Source organism: Carcharodon carcharias, chromosome 16 (assembly GCF_017639515.1).
Source record: "Carcharodon carcharias isolate sCarCar2 chromosome 16, sCarCar2.pri, whole genome shotgun sequence".
In the NCBI taxonomy this organism is placed as follows: Eukaryota; Metazoa; Chordata; class Chondrichthyes; order Lamniformes; family Lamnidae; genus Carcharodon; species Carcharodon carcharias.
Genome location: NC_054482.1, coordinates 98517728 through 98535341, shown reverse-complemented (window position 1 = coordinate 98535341; position 17614 = coordinate 98517728). Strand labels below are relative to the sequence as shown.

General features: G+C 45.4%; 1 protein-coding gene across 3 annotated transcripts in view; it reads right to left on the bottom strand.

Annotated features, from left to right (window-relative positions):
- The window catches only part of alg14 (ALG14 UDP-N-acetylglucosaminyltransferase subunit), a 101682-nt gene extending 94362 nt beyond the window's left edge, over window positions 1-7320 (bottom strand). For all 3 annotated transcript variants that reach the window (XM_041207560.1, XM_041207561.1, XM_041207562.1), the window contains exon 1: window positions 7076-7320. In XM_041207560.1, coding sequence (XP_041063494.1) covers window positions 7076-7220 — 145 coding nt within the window. In that variant the 5' untranslated portion in view covers window positions 7221-7320. The remainder of the gene's footprint in view (window positions 1-7075) is intronic.
- Window positions 7321-17614: the final 10294 nt, after the last annotated feature.

The window sequence follows — 17614 nt, the reverse complement described above, 5'->3', positions numbered from 1 at the left end:
AACTCTTTTCTTCTCCGCCGATGCTGCCAGACCTGCTGAGTTTTTCCAGGTAATTCTGTTTTTGTTTTGAGAAAGATAGGTGGGAGAGCGATAGGAAACTGAATGCCCATAATAAAGAAGGGATGGCTAGAAACACGGCACCCTCCTCAGGCCAGAAAGGATGGAGCTGAGAAGAGGAGTGAGCCCAAGGAGTTTGTGCGTTTTAACCGCCACAAACCAGGACACACAAACCCCATGCAGAAAATGGGAGTTGGACAGAGAGCACAGCAGGCCAGGCTACAGCTCTGAATGTGGCAGCAAATCCCTGTAGTCACGCTACTGAGTGTGGGTGAACTTTTGTATCAGAAGAAAGAGGGGTCACATTTCTCCAGAGCGAGGCGAGTAAGCCCATAGTGATACTGAGAGATACAGGGGTCAGCTAACTCTACTGCTGGGAAAAGGCATGACCTTTCCACCAGTAAGTGCAGTAAGTGCCAAGGTGTTAGTAAAGAGTATTGAAGGAGGGTACATACCCATCCCCTTATACTGGGTGCACCTGGAGTGCAACCTTGTGTCAGGACCTGTGACTTTGGGAGTCGTCCCCAGTTTGCCCGTGGTTGGGGTCAACCTGCTCCTCTGCAATGACCTGGTAGGATCAAAAGCGACAGCATCCCCAGTAATCCCAGAGAAGCCGACTGAGGTCAGGGAGATGGAACAGCTGCAGGGAAAAGTACCTGGTATTTTCACCTGACTGTGTGCTAATCCAGTCTATGGCCAGATAAACTCCAGAGGCTGAAGTGGCACTGCAGACAGATGACCCCTACCGTCTGGTTATCTGAGACCTTTTTCAGGAGGCTAGAGGACCCTAAAGAGGTAATAAATAGGGTTGCAGCTCAGCAAGCTGGCAAGTTACCTCAGACTGAGCAAACTGAAGCTGAGGCAGAGGCAATCCCTGAATGTTATTACATTAAAAGTCAGGTGCTGATGAGGAAGTGGAGAACCCCCTCACAGACCTGCAAACGAGGAGTGGACAGTGATCCACCAGGTAGTGGTGCTGCTGAGGTACTTACTAAAGCTAGCACAAAAACCCCAATGGTTAGACGTGTTGGTATAAAAAACACCCAAGCACACGCCAGCCAACATTCTTACTGGCCACACCTCCACAAGGATGTTGTAAGGTTTTGCAGAACCTGCCACACCTGCAAGGTTGTGGGAAAAGCCCAGCCTGCAATGAAACTTGCACTTTTGATTCCTGTGCCGGCTTTTGCCGGCTTCCCAGAGGCTGTTGCACTGAGGACTATATCTGCCAAAATAGTGGTGGGGGAAATTAACACAATTCTTTACCCGCTGTGGGCTGCCCACCAAGATCCAGTCGGATCAGGGCTCAAAATTTCACGTCCTAAGTAGTCCAGGAAGTCATGGGTAAACTGGGTGTGACCCAGCTGAAGTCTTCAGCGTATCACCCACAGTCACAGAGGGAACTAGAACGGTACCACCAAACCCTTAAAAACAATGATCAGGGCACACTGCCACAAGTACCCCCATGACTGGGATAAAGGACTAGGTTTCCTTCTGTTTACTACCAGGGACTCACCCAATGAGTCCACCGGTTTTATTCAGTTTGGATTGGGTTATGGACACTAAGTGAGAGGTCCTCTGAAACTAATCAAGGAGAGATTTTTTAGGACAGAAGGAGGAAGTCTCCACGTCAGACTACATCATCATTTTCCGTGAGCAACTCTTCGGAGCCTGTGATGTGGCTCAAGAACTCTCAAAAATCTCCCAAACTGCTATGAGAAAACAGGCAGACAAATATGCCAGGACCTGAATCTTTCCACCAGGAGACTACATGCTATTGAAACCCTAAAAGCCTGGTTCAGGGGCCTGCACAGAGTAGCAAAGAAGCTTTAGGACATAAACTATCTAATTGAAACCCCAGGCCACAGGGAAAAGCAAAGGTTGCATCATGGCAACATGATAAAACAGTGTCATAGCTGAGAAGGGGACTAGCAGGAAATGGTCTGTCCAATAACAACAGGCCTAGAGAACGAGAGAAACAGAGGATGAACTGATGGGAGCCAGTTCACCCCTTCTCACCTCATAGGGTCAGAGTTTTACAGCATGAAAAGAAACCCTTCGGCCCATCATGTCCGCGCCGGTCATCAAGCCCCTATCTATTCTAATTCCATTTGCCAGCACTTGGCCAGTAGCCTTGTATGCTATGGCATTTCAAATGTTCATCTAAAGACTTCTTAAATGTTGTGAGGGTTCCTGCCTCTACCACCCCCTCAGGCAGTGAGTTCCAGATACCCCCCCACCCTCCGGGTGAAAATATTTTTCCTCAAATCCCCTCTAAATTTCCTCCCCCTTAACTTAAATCTATGCCCCCCTTGTTATTGACCCCTCATAATTTTGTACACCTCAATCAGGTCCCCCCTCAGCCTTCTCTGCTCTTGGTGAATCTCCTCTGCCCGTGCTCCAGTGCAATCATACCCTTCCTAAAGTGTGGCAACCAGAACTGCAAACAATACTCCAGATGTGGCCTAATGCTTTATACAGCTCCAACATAACCTCCCTGCTCTGGATAAAGGCAAGTATCCCATAAGCCTTCTTAACCACCTTATCTACCTGTCCTGCTGCCTTCAAGGATCTACGGACATGCACACCAAGGTCCCTCTGATCCTTTGTACTTCCTAGGGTCCTACCATTCATCATGTACTCCCTTGCCTTGTTATTCCTCCCTAAATGCATCACCTAACACTTTTCAGGATTAAATTCCATTTGACACTCTTCTGTCCATCTGACCAGCCCATATATATCATCGTGTAGTTCAAGGCTTTCCTCCTCGCTATTTAACACACCACCAATTTTCGTGTCATCTAAGAACTTACTGATCATACTTCATATCTAGATCATTAATGTGCATGACAAGCAGCAAGGAGCCCAGCACTGAACCTGTGGTAGGCCACTGGACACAGGCTTCCAGTCACCAAAACAACCTTCGACCATCATCCTCTACCTCCTGCTGCTAAGCCAATTTTGGATCGAATTTGCCCTGGATCCCATGGGTTCTTACCTTCTTGACCAATCTCCCATGCGAGACCTTGTTAAAAGCCTTACCAAAGTCCATGTAGACTACGCCAACTACACTACCCCCATCTATGCACTTAGACACCTCCTCTAAAAATTCAAATTTGTTAGTCATGATCTCCCGCTGATAAAGCCATGCTGCCCATCCCTGATTAATCCTTTCCTCTCCAAGTGGAGATTAATTCTGTCCCTCAGAATTTTTTCCAAAACTTTCCCTACCACTGGTGTTAGACTCACTAGCCTATAGTTCCTTGATTTATCCCTACCACCCTTCTTGAATAATGGTACCACATTAGCTGTCCTCCAGTCCTCTGGCACCTCTCCTGTGGAGAATTAGAAAATTAATGTCAGGGCCCCTGCAATCTTCTCTCTTTCCTCCCACAGCAGCCTGGGATACATCTCATCTGGGCCTGGGGATTTATCCACTTTTAAGCCTGCTAAAGCCACTAATACCTTCTCCCTCTCACTGTTAATTTGTTCAAGCGTATTGCAGTCCCCGTCCCTGATTTCCATACCTACATTATCCTTCTCTATATTGAATATAGATGCAAAATACTCATTTAAATCCTCACCTACATCTTCTGGCTCCTCACAGAGATTGCCACGTTGGTCCCTACTGTTTCCCTGGCTTAACCTCTTGCCCCTAAAATACTTATAAAACACCTTTGGATTTTCTTTTATTTTTACTGACCAGAGTTTCTTCATACCCCTCTTTCCTTTCCTAATTTATTTTTTAAGTAACCCCCTGCACTTTCTATACTCCTCTAAGGCTTCCGTCTTTTTTGAGCCCTCGTTATTTACTATGGGCTTCCCTTTATTTCCTTATCCAATCCTGTACATCCTTGACATCCGGGGTTCTCTAGATTTGTTGAGCCCACCCTTCACCTTTACGGGATGTCGGCCCTGCAATCTCACTATTTCCTTTTCAAATGGCTCCCACTGCTCTGATGTGGATTTTCCTACAAGTAGCTGCTCCTAGACCATTTTGGCCAGATCCTGTCTTACCATATTGATATTGGCCTTCCCCCAATTCAGTACCTTTATTTCCAGTCCATCTGTGTTTTTTTCCATAACTACCTTAAATCTGAGTTATGGTCACTATTACCAAAGTGCTCCCCCACTGACATTTCTACCACTTGTCCAGCTTCATTTCCTAAAACGAGGTCCAGCACCACCCCCTCTCTTGTAGGACTTTCTATATGCTGGCTTTAAAAGCTCTCCTGGATACATTTTAAGAATTCCGCCCCCTCTAAGCCTTTTACACTTTGTCTATCCCAGTTAATATTGGGGAAGTTGAAATCCCCTACTATTACCACCCTATTATTTTTAGACTTCTCTGAGATTTGCCTACATACCTGTCCTTCTATCAGTCCCAGACTGTTTCTGGGTCTATAGTACACTCCTAGCAATGTGATTGCCCCCTTTTTGTTTTTAAGTTCTATCCACATGGCTTCATTTGAGGAACCGAGGATATCATCCCTCCTTACTGCAGTTAACGACCCCTTGATCAACATTGCGACACTACCTCCTCTTTTACAACCACCCCGCCTGCCTTAAGATTCTATACCCCGGAATATTGAGCTGCCAGTCCTGCCCTTCTCTCAGCCATGTCTCCTGTGATAGCATTGATAGCATATCCCCATGTGTTAATCAGCACCCTCAACTCACCTGCCTTACTCACAAGACTCCTTGCATTAAAGTAAATGCCATCCAGCCGTGCCATGCTCCTTTGTGCTTTAACTTGAATGTATAGGCTCTGCCTCCCTGACTGACTTGGTTTTTCTTCTATACTTATCTATACATCATCCCCTGATATAACTCCACTCTGTATCCCATCCCTCTGCCAAATCAGTTTCAACCCCCACCAACAGCACTAGCAAACCGTCCTGCAAGGAAGTTGGTCCTGTTCCAATTCAGGTGCAACTCAGACTTGCACAGGTCCCACCTTCCCCAGAAATGGATCCAATGATCCAGCAATCCTAAGCCCTCCCTCCTGCACCAACTCTTCAGCCACGCATTCATCTGCTCTATCCGCCTATTCCTATACTCACTAGCAACATGGCAACCGGGCTAATCCAGACGTTACAACCCTTGAGGTCCTCCTTTTCAATTTGCTACCTAGTTCTCTAAATTCTTGTTGCGGGACTTCATCCCTCTTTCTACCAATGTCGCTGGTAGACAACTGTTCGCCCTCCCCCTTCAGAATGCCCTGCAGCCGTTCATGACATCCTTGACCCTGGCCCCAGGGAGGCAACACACCATTCTGGAGTCAAGTCTGCGGCCGCAGAAACACCTGTCTCTACCCCTCACTATTGAGTCTCCTACCATTATTACTCTTCCTCTCTTTCTCCTCCCCTCTTGTGCAGCTGGGCTCTAGCTGCACTCCCCAGAGGAACCATCACTCTCAACGTTTTCCAACATTGAAAAGCTGAACTCGAGTGAGATGCACTCTGGGGCTTTCCTGGCTAGTTACCTGCCTCCCTTCCTCTCAATGTACTTCCTTAAGCTGCGGGGTGACGACATCTAAAAACATGCTATCCACGTAACACTCAGCCTCACGGATGCACTGCTGTGCCTCCAGCCGATGCTCAAGCTTCAAAACCCGGCACTCAAGCTGGTCAAACCAGTGGCACTTCCTGCAGATGTGGTCATCCAGACTGCCAGGAGCATTTAAGGCTTCCCACATTCTGCAGGCCATGCAACACATGGGACTGAGCTCCCCTGCCATACCTTTAGTTAAAATACTCTTACCCTAAATTTAAGCCCAGTAGAAAATTATTTAAGTTTCTTTCTTTTTTTAAAAAAAGCTAGAACTCTTACCTTTCCTTCATGTAGCTTTAAAGTGGAGAAAAATAACTTACCCACTACCTACCAACCAGCTCTCTGCTTTGCGCTGATGTCCCTCCAGTCAGACTTTTCAAATTCTGGCAGGGCTCCTGTTGGGGTTAGCTGCTGCTCTGACTGGCTCGATCTGGGCCTCGATGTTCAGGCTTTTATTGAGAAGCTCCGCTGGCACCGTTCACCCCCACGCTCGCTCTGCTCCCCTAATGCTCCGACTGGCTCCCCTCTATTCAACCTCCATGGTTGGTCAAAACAAAGGTTTGATAACCATGATGCACTCAAGTGAGAGAGCTTCAGTATACTAGCTCAGAATAGGAACATGCACAGATACCTACATTTGAACCATTAAATTTAGTTATCACCCTTAGGTGTCACTTGAGGGCAATAGGAGTGCAGAGGGGTTGGGGAGTTAAACCAATACACGTTTATTGTCAACATATAACACTCAGCATTTCTTTGCAATCAAGCATGACTATAGACATCAAAACATTTGTTAAAACCAATGTCACCTTCCAAACCCACGACCGCCACCATCTAGAAGGACAAGGGCAACAGACCAATGGGAACACCACCACCTGGAAGTTCCCCTCCAAGCCACTCACCATCCTGACTTGGAAATATATCGCCGTTCCATCACTGTTGCTGGGTCAAAACCTGGAACTCCCTTCCTAACATCACTGTGGACTGTAGCGGTTCAAGAAGGCAGCTCACCACAACCTTCTCAAGGGATGGGCAATAAATGCTGGCCTGGCCAGTGACACCCACATCCCATGAAGGAGTAAAAGAAAATGAAATGTGTCTTTTCTACAGGCTGTTAATACTTAAAAATAAGATTGTTTTATAATTTTCTGATCGTTCACTCCCAGCATGTGTGTGCAGAGATGTGATAATCCCTCATCATCCTCAGTGATATTTACACAAGGTTATTCTGCATACATTTCAGAAATTCACTCCAAGAAAATATTACATTTAGCCAATTGTCTAATGGGTTTTCGCAGCGTGGAGTTCTCACATGGAATTGCCTTTTTCTGTGTTCCCAAATCTGACCTCAATGTTTATATTTGCAGAAACTGAATTCGCTTCCGGGTTCCCTTTCCTTTACAAACATGGGGAGGCAGCAGCTACCACCTCTCTCCCTGGCTTCCTGCTTCTTAAATCAACTTACCGGAACCGAGGACCACCAGGACGCTGACGGTGCCCTGCCTACCCGGTTTGCCAGCTTCATGTCTCCTGAGAGCCAGGAAAATTCTCGCAACGAAAATGCAACCGAGAGCGAACAGCACAGCGCCGGCTCCGCAGCTCAAACCCATTGATGGCGGGAGCAGCTGTCAATCAAACCCTGCGCAGCCGCACTCCTCATCACGAAACCATTCAGCCAGCCAGCTGCTGTCAATCAAATCCTACGCAGCCGCACTCCGCAACACGAAATCATTCAGCCAGCCAGCCGCTGTCAATCAAACCTTGCGCAGCCGCACTCCGCAACACGAAATCATTCAGCCAGCCAGCAGCTGTCAATCAAACCCTGAACAGCCCGCGCTCCGCAACACGAGACCATTGAGACCGCGGGTGGCTGTCAATCAAAAGTTGCGCAGCCGCACTTCGCACTACGGGGTATCAGCGGTTGCTGTATGGAGGTCTGGCACAATTCGAAATCGCAAAGCAAATTAACAAAAGAACAGTAGACGGTCTCAGTCAGGGGTGGAAATGGTTTTATTAATCCAGTCAAGAATCTACTTTGCAAAAACAGATTAGTTAGCAAAATTGGCAACTCAAAAGCAACCCTCACGATAGAGTTTATGACACATCAAGTTGCTAAATACAAAACTCAGTAAAGCTGACAATTCAAGAAATAATCTATAACTGCAGAATAAGGCTAGTTAAAAAGGGTTTGCATAAATATAATCTTTTTTTAGTCCAGTGTGGGATTTGGGCATTGCTTGCCCACCCTTGGCTGCCCTTGAGAAGGTGATGGTGAGCTGCCTTCTTGAACCGCTGCAGTTCCTGTGGTGTGGGGACACCCACAGTGCTGTTAGGAAGGGAGTTCCAGGATTTTGACCCAGCGACCTTGAAGGAATGATGATATATTTCCAAGTCAGGATAGTGAGTGACTTGGAGGGGAAATTCCAGGTGGTGGTGTTCCCATCTATCTGCTGCCCTTGTCCTTCTAGATGGTAGTGACCATGGGTTTGGAAGGTGCAGTCTAAGGAGCCTTGGTGACTTCCTGCAGTGCATCTTGTAGATGGCTCACACTGCTGCTACTGTGCGTCGCTAGTGGAGTGAATGTTGAAGGTGGTGGATGGGGTACTAATCAACTGGGTTGCTTTATCTTGTATGGTGTCAAGCTTCTTGAGTGTTGTTGGAGCTGCACTCATCCAGGTGAATGGAGAGTATTCCAACACACTCCTGACTTGAGGCTTGTAGATGGTGGACAGGCTTTGGGGAGTCAGAAGGTGGGCTACTCTCCCCAGAATTCCCAGCCTCTGGCCTGCTCTTGTAGCCATAATATTTATAAGGTTGCTTCAGTTCAGTGTCTGGTCAATTGTACCTCATCCCACCACCCCCAAGCCCACCACCCCCTTCCCAGGATGTTGATAGTGGGGGATTCAGCAATGGTGATGCCATTGAATATCAAGGGGAGATGGTTACATTCTCTCTTGTTTTAGGTGGTCATTGCTGGCAATTATGTGGCATGAATGTTATTTGCCTCTTAGGCCCAAGCTTGACCATTGCCCACATCTTGATGCATATGGACATGGACTGCTTAGTATCTGACTTTGGAGGGAAGGTCAGCTGAAGCAGCTGAAGCTGGTTAGGCCGAGGACACTACCCTGAGGAACTCCTGCAACAATGTCCAGGGGCTGAGATGATTCATCTCCAAAAACTACAACCATCTTACTTTGTGCTAGGTATGACTCCAACAAGTGATGTTTTCCCATGATTCCCATTAACTTAAATTTTGCTAGGGCTCCTTGATGCCCCCATCAAATGTGGCCTTGATGTCAAGGGCAGTCACTCTCACATTACCTCTTGAGTTCAGCTCTTTTTTCCATGTTTAGTTCAACGCTGTAGTGAGGGCTGGAGCTGAGTGGCCCAGGCAGAACCCAAACTGAGCATCAGTGAACAGGTTATTGCTGAGTAAGTGCTACTTGATAGAGCTATCAACGACCTCTTCCATCACTTTGCTGATGATTCACAGTAGGCTGATGGGGCGAACATACATACAAACGTAAGAATTAGGAGCAGGAGTAGGCCATTTGGCCCTTTGAGCCTGCTCTGCCATTCAATAAGATCATGGCTGATCTGATTGTAACCTCAACTCCACATTCCCACCTACTCCCGATAACCTTTCATCTCCTTGCTTATCAAGAATCTATCTACTGTTGCATTAAAAATATTCAAAGACTCTGCTTTCACCAACTTTTGAGGAAGAGAATTCCAAAGACTCACAACCCTCTGAGAGAAAACATTTCTCCTCATCTCTGTCCTAAATGTGTGACCCCTTATGGGGTCCTGAGTGGCCCTGAGTACTAGATTCTCCCAATAGAGGAAACATCCTCTCCGTTTCAACTCTGTCAAGATCCCTCAGGATCTTATGTTTCAATCAAGTTGCCAGAGGATTCAAGCTTAGCCTGTCCAACCTATCCTATTAAAACAACCTGCTCATTCCAGGCATTAGTTTAGTACACTTTCTCTGAGCTGCTGCCAATGTATTTACATTCTTCCTTAAAAAAGGAGACCAATACTGTATACAGTGCTCCAGATGTGGTCTGACCAATGCCTGTATAACTGAAGCATAACCTCCCTACTTTTGTATTCAATTCCTCTCGCAATAAATGATAACATTCTATTCACTCTCCTAATTACTTGCTATACCTGCGTACTACCCTATAGCGATTCATGCACTAGGACACCCAGATCCCTCTGAATTTCAGAGCTCTGCGGTCTCTCACCATTTAGATAAAATGGTTCATTTTTACTTTTACTGCCAAAATGGACAATTTCACAATTTCGCATGTTATACTCCATTTGCCAGGTCTTTGCCTACTCACTTAACCTATCTATATCCCTTTATAGCCTCCTCATGTCCTCTTCACATATTACTATCCTTTCTATCTTTGTGTCATCAGCAAATTAGCAACCATACCTTTGGTCCTTCATCCAAGTCAGTTACGTAAATAACTATATAAATTGTAAGAAGTTGAGGCCCCAGCACCAATTCCTGTGGCACACCACCGTTTACATCTTGCCATACAGAAAAAGACACATTTATGCCTACTCTCTGCTTCCTGTTAGCTAGTCAATCTTCTATCCATGCTAATATGTTACCCCCTACATCATGAGCTTTTATTTTTCACAATAACCTTTGAACTGCCATCTTATCAAACTCCTTCAGGAAATCTAAATACAATACATGGTTCCTCTTTATCCACAGCACATCTTATTTCTTTAAAGAACTCCAATAAATTGGTTAAACATGATTTCCCTTTCACAAAACCATGTTGACTCTGCCTGATTACCCTGAATTTTTTCAAGTGCCCTGCTATAATGTCTTTAATAATAGCTTCTAACATGTTCCCCATGACAGATATTAATCTAACTAGCCTGTAGTTTCCTTCTTTTTGTCCCATCCCTTTTTGAATAAAAAGTTACATTTGTTATTTTCTAATCTAATTGAACCCTCCCCGAATCTAAGGAATTTTGGAAAATTAAAACCAATACAACAACTATTTCACTGGCCACTTCTTTTAAGACCCTAAGATGATGTCCACCAGACTTGTCAGCCCTCAGCTCCAACATTTTTTTCAGTACCAATTTCCTGGTGATTGTAATTTTCTTGAGTTCCTCCCTCCCTTCCATTCCCTGATTTACAGCTATTTCTGAAACATATTGGCATGTTCTGGGATGAAGACCGATGTAAAGGACCTGTTCAATTCATTTGCCATCTCCTTATTTTCCATTTTTAATTTCCCAGACTCACTTTCTTTAGGACCAATGTTCACCTTGTTAACTATTTTTTAAAATATCTATAGAAACTCTTATCTGTCTTTATATTTCAGTCTAGCTTTCTCTCATACTCTAATTTTTCCTTCTTTATCAATTTTTGCTGTTTTTTATATTCTGTTAAATCTTCTGACCTGCCACCCATCTTTGCGTAATTATGTATCTTTTCTTTCAGTTTGATACCATCTTCAATTTTTTTAGTTAACCGTAGATGGTGGGCCCTCCCCTTGGAAATTTTCTTTCTCAAAGGAATGTATCTATTCTATGTGTTCTAAAATAGCCCCTTAAATGTCACTGCATTGCTGTTGACCTTTTTCCACAACCTAATTTGCCAGTTCACTGTGCTTTCATCCCCTCATTATTGCCCTTATTTAAGTTTAAAATACTTGTCTTGGACCCACTCTTCTCTCCCTCAAACTGAATATACAATTCAATCATATTATGATTGCTGCTACCTAAGGGGCCTTCAGTATGAGGTCATTAATTAATTCTATCTCATTGCACAATACCAGGTCTAGTATAGCCTGCTCTCTGGTTGGTACTGGAACGTTCTGTTCTAAGAAACTATCCCGAAAATATTCTATGAGTTTCTCATCTAGGCTACCTTTACCCACCTGATTTTTTCCAGTCTATATGCAGATTAAAATCCCCCATGATTATCCCCGTACCTTCCTAACAAGCTCCCATTATTTCTTCCTTTACACCAGTCCTACCAGATGGTTACTGTTAGGGAGCCTATACACCACTTCTACAAGTGACTTCTTGCCTTTATCCTTCCTCATCTCCACCCAAACCATTTCTACGTCCTGGTTTCCTGAACTTAGGTCATCACTCTCTAATACCATCATTACTTAACAGAGCCACCCCTCCACCTTTTCTTAGCTCCCTGTCCTTCCTAAATGTCACAAACCCTTCAATATTCAGGTCCTAATCTGTCATCCTGCAGCCATGTCTCCATAATGACTATCAGATCATATTTATTTCTATTTGTGCTATCAGTTCATCCGTTTTGTTTTAAGTGCTTTTTGCATTCAATGATAGAGCCTCTGGTTTTGTCCCCTTATTATTTTTGTAACCACTAGCCTTTTCTGCTGATTTATTCTTGGATTTGTACTCTTAATACTTTCTGTCCCTTCCTGTCATGGTCTGTTTATCATTTCCCACATTAATACCTTTCTCTCTTGCCTTTTCTCTACACTTTGATTGGTCGCATCTTCCCAAATTTGGTCCCTTGGCCCACTATTTAATTTAAAACTCTCTCTACTTCTCTAATTACGCATCTCACTGGAACACCAGTCCCATCATGGTTCAAGTGTAGACCGTCCCAATGGTACAGCCCCCACTTTCCCCTGTACTGGTGCCAGTGCCCCGTGGATCGGAACCCACTTCTCCCACACCAGTCTTTGTGCTACGTATTCATCTCTCTAATTTTGTGTACCCTGTGCCATTTTGCACTTGGCTCAGGTAATAATCTAGAGATCATTACCTTTGAGGTTCTGCTTTCTAATTCAGTGCCTAGCTCCTCATACTCTCTTTGCAGAACCTCTTTCCTAGTTCTACCTATGTCATTAGTACCAACATGGACTAGAACATATGGATCCTCCCCCTCCCACTGCAATTTCCTTTGCATCCCTTAGCAGATATTCTGAACCATGGCACCAGGCAGGCAGCACAGCCATCTGGACTCTCACTCTTTGCTGCAGAGAACAGCATCAATCCACCTCACTATGTTGTCCCTTATCACCTCTACATTTCTTTATGCTCCCCCCACTTGACTGGCTTCCTGTACTATGATGCCATGGCCAGTTTACTTATCCACACTGCAGACCCCACTCTCATCCAAACAAGCTGAGAGAACCTCAAACCTACTGGATAATTGCAGAGATGGAGGCTCCTACCCTCTAGATTCCCTTAGCTGCCTCACTCACAGTCACACCTTCCTCTCCCTGATCACTGACCAAATCAGAAGACTCTATCTTAAGTGGTGTGTCTGCTTCCTAGCACAAAGCATCCAGATAACTTTCCCCTTCCTGATATGTCGCAGTGTCTGAAGCTCAGCCTCCAGCTCAGTGAATCTGAGACAAAGCTCCTCAAGCTACGAACACTTACTGCAGATGTGTTTGCCCTGGATCACACTGGCATCCAGGAGCTTCAACATGCTGCAGCCTTGATACATCACCTGTCCTGCCATCCATAATGTGTTTAATTAATTAATTATATTATCCAATTATTTATTTCCCCTTTTTATATATTTTATTAACTTTACCACCAGTTTGTTTATTATTATAAACGTTAGTACTGGAATAGACCTTAACCATGTACCAGGTACTCACCAAGTAGCTAACTCCCTTCCCTATAGTAGAGTAAGAACCAATTCCTACAGAGTGAAAAAGGTAGAAAAAGAAAAGGGAAAGGAACACCTTCTTACCCTCCTCACCAAACTCCTCCCACTCACCAAACTCCCATGTATGCACTCAGTTCCAAAGCTGCACTCATTTGCCTTAGCTGCACTAAAGAAAGCCATCATGCGTAAACTGGAGCTAGAGAAACCAGATTCAACCGGTTAGCTAATTAACTACTCAGCTCTCTCAGCAGAGTCTGTTTACTCTGCTTAAGGCTGGAAATTGGCCGGGTTGAATTTATCCTGATTTTGTGGTCTGGACATACCTGACCAATTTTCCATATTGCTATGTTGATGCCAGTGTTGTAGCTGTACTGGAACAGCCTGGCTAGGGGCACAGCAAATTCTGAAGTGCAAATCTCCTGTACTATTATTGGAATGTTGTCAGGGCCCATAGCCTTTGCACTATCCAGTGCCTTCAGCTGTTTCTTGATATTGTGTGGAGTGAATCGAATTGAGTGAAGACTAGCATTGTAATGCTGAGGACCTCTGAAGATGGCTGAGATGGACCATCCATCTGGCACTTCTGGCTGAAGATGGTTGCAAATGCTTGAGCCTTGTCTTTTATATTGATGTGCTTGGCTCCCCCGCCATTATGGATGAGGATATTTGTGGAGCCTTCTTTTCCTATTAGCTATTTAATTGTCCACCACCATTCATGACTGGGTGGATCATGACTGCTGAGCTTAGATCAGATCCGTTGGTTGTGGGGTTGCTTAGATCTGCCTATTGCATGCTGCTTCCGCTATTTGGCATGCAAGTAGTTCTGTGTTGTAACTTCAGCAGATTAAGACCTCATTGTTAGGTATACCGGAAGCTGCTCCAGGCATGTCCTCCTGCACCCCTGGCTTGATGGTAATAGTGGAGTGGGGGTATGCCGGGCCATGAGATTACAGATTATTGTTGTATACAACTTTGCTGCTGCAGGCCCACAGGGCCTCATGTTTGCCCAGTCTTGAGTTGGAAGATCTGTTCAAGATCTATCCCATCTAGCACTGTAGTAATGACACACAACACAATGGAGGGTATTCTCAATGCGAAGGTGGAACTCTGTCTCCACAAGGACTGTGCGGTGATCACTCCTACCAATACTGTTAAGAACAGATGCATCTGCAACAGGTAGATTGGTGAGGACGAGGTTAAGTAAATTTTTCTCTCTTGTTGGTTCCTTCACCACCTGCTGCAGACCCAATCTCACAGCTATGTCCACTAGCACTTGGCTAGCTCAGTCATTAGTGGTGCTACCAGCTACTCTTGATGATGGACATTGAAGCCCCCTCCCAGAGTACATTCTGCGCCCTTGCCACCCTCAGTGCTTCTTCCAATTGATGTTCAACATGGAGGAGCACTGATTCATCAGCTGAGAGCACATGGTAGATGGTAATCAGCAATTTTCCTTGCCTATGTCTGACCTGACGCTATGAGACTTCAGGGGTTCTGGAGTCAATGTTGAGGACACGCAGGCAACTCCCTCCTGACCATATACTATTGTGCTGCCACCTCTGGTGAGACAGGACATACCCAGGGATGATGATGGTGGTGTCTGGGACATTGCCTATAAGGTGACTATGACTATGTCAGACTGTTGCTTGACTAGTCTGTGGGATAGCCCTCCCAATTTTGGCACAAGCCCACAGATGTTAAAAAGGAGGACTTGCAGTGTCAACAGGGTTGGGTTTGCTGTTGTCATTTCCAGTGTCTTGATTGATGCCGGGTGGTCTACCTGGTTTCATTCCTCTTAGACTTTGTAGCAGTTTGATAGAACTGAGTGGTTTGCCAGGCCATTTCAGAGAGCATTTAAGAGTCAACCACATTGCTTGTGGATTTGGAGTCACATGCAGGCCAGACCAGGTAAGGATGGCAGATTTCCTTCTCTAAAGGACATCAGTGAACTGACAATGATTTTGTGGTCACCATTCGATGAGGTTTTAACTCCAGATTTATTAATTGAATTTCAATTCCACCGGTGGCTGTGCTCCCAGAGCATTAGCTTGGGCCTCTGGATTATTAGTCTAGCGACATTACTGCTATGCTTTTTGCTAATATTGTATTTTAGGACTTTAATGAGTTTGTTTTACAACAAACAAGATGGATTTTAGTAAGTGTCTTACAACAACAACATGAATTTATATGAGAACATAAGAAATAGGAGCAGGAATAGGCCATTCGGTCCTTTGCACTTGTTTGCCATTCAGCAAGGTTATGACCAATCTTCTATTTCAACTCCACCTTCCTGCTATCCTCATATCTCTTAGAATCCAAACATTTGTCCAACTCTGATTTGAATATGCTCACCACCTGTACATCCACAGCTCTGTGTGGTAGAGAGTGCCTAAGATTCACACTTTGAAAAACTTTCTCCTTATCTCAGTTGAAAATTGCTGAACCTTTAATTGGAGACTGTGACCCCTAGTTTTCGGGTTCCCGGCCAGGAAGATATCCTCCCAGCAACCTGACAAGCCTTTAAGAATTTTATGGGCAGGATTTTACGTGTCAGCGAGCAGGGGTGGGGCCCGCTGGCCAATGCATAAAATGACACTTGGTGACATCAGGGGGAACTCCTGACGTCACCACGCTTGGTTCAAATTTTCAGGGAGGCGGGGGCGCTGCGAAGTCAGCTGCGCGCCCGCCGACCTGTCAGTGGCCACTTGAGACCATTGACAGAGGCAATTAAGTAATTAAAGGACCTGCCCGTCCAACCTTCAGGTTGGCAGGCAGGTCAGGAGCCCTGGCGTGAATTAGAAAAAGCATGAAACCTCATCCATGGGCGGGATAATGTTTCATGTAGATTGTAAAAAATTTTAATAATGTTTTTTGTGAAAATTATGGACATGTCCCAATTCAGGTGACATTGTCACATGAGGGGGCACGTTAGGGAAATTTTATTTTTCTATTTTTAGGTTTTTTACATTTACAACCGAACTCCCTGAGGCTGCACTTAGCCTCAGGGAGATGAGTGCACTCTTTTGTATGCATGCGCGAAAGAGCACAATCTCGATTTTGGGAGAACCCCCCCACCCCCAGCCTCCACCCGCACAGGAAGCGCATAGAACTTCTGTGCAGACGTCACGCTGAGCAGGCCTTAATTGGCCTGCCCATATATATTGGAGCTACGCCCTCAATCGATTGGAAGCGAGCCCACCCTTCAACTTCGCCCCCGATGAATTCAGCCCTATACGTTTCAATGAGGTCACCTCTCATTCTTCTGAACACAAGGAATTCCAAGCCTTACATACACCGTCACTCCCCCTAAAACAATCCCTTCATCCCAGCAAACAGTCTAGTGCATCATTGTTACCCTCCAGGACAAGTATATTCTCCCTTAGGTAAGTAGACCAAAACAGTCCATATACAGTCCTCCAAGTGCAGTCTCCCCAAGATCCTACAAAATTGCAGTGAGACGTCTTTACTCTTACTCTCTGACCCAGGTCCTTGCAACAGCCAAAGTGGGATCGCCGCCCGCTTGCAGCCTTGGCAGCAGGACTTCAGCCTTCAGGCAAAAATTCAGCCCGCTGTGAGGGGCAGCTACATTTCTGTGGATAAATGTGGTTTCATTCCCTCTTGGGAATCAAGGATGGGCTTAAATCAGGTGTGTGCGTTGGGAGGGGGGCTGCTTCTTTCTTCATAGCCCATTTTGAGGAAAGTATTACAGCCAGGAGCTGCTTGATTTAAATTCCTATTTGGCAGCCTTCTGAAGTCACCAACAAGGAAGAAAGAGGGACAGAGAGGTGGGAGAGTCAGTGGAACATATACAGCAAATCCCACACCAATGTGGTTGACTCTTAAAAGCCCTCTAAAATGACCTAGCAAGCCACGCAGTTATATCAAACCGCTAAAAAGTCCAAAAGGAACAAAACCGGACGGACCATCCAGCATCAACCTAGGCACTGGAAATGACAACGGCAAACTCATCCCTGTCAATCCTACAAAGTCCTCCTTACTAACATCTGGGGGCTTGTGCCAAAATTTGGAGAGCTGTCTCAAAGACTTGTCAAGCAATAGCCTGACAAAGTCATATTCACAGGATCATATCTTATAGCTAATGTCCTAGACACCGCCATCACCATCCCTGGTTATGTCCTGTCCCACCAGCAGGACAGACCCTGTAGAGGTGGCGCCACAGTGGTATACAGTCAGGAGGGAATTGCCCTGGGAGCCCTCAACATCGCTCCGCACCCCATAAAGTCTCGTGGCATCAGGTCAAACATGGGCAAGGAAACTTCCTGCTGATTTCCATGAACCGTCTCCCTCAGCTGATGAATCAATAGTTCTCCATGTTGAACACCATTTGGAAGAAGCACT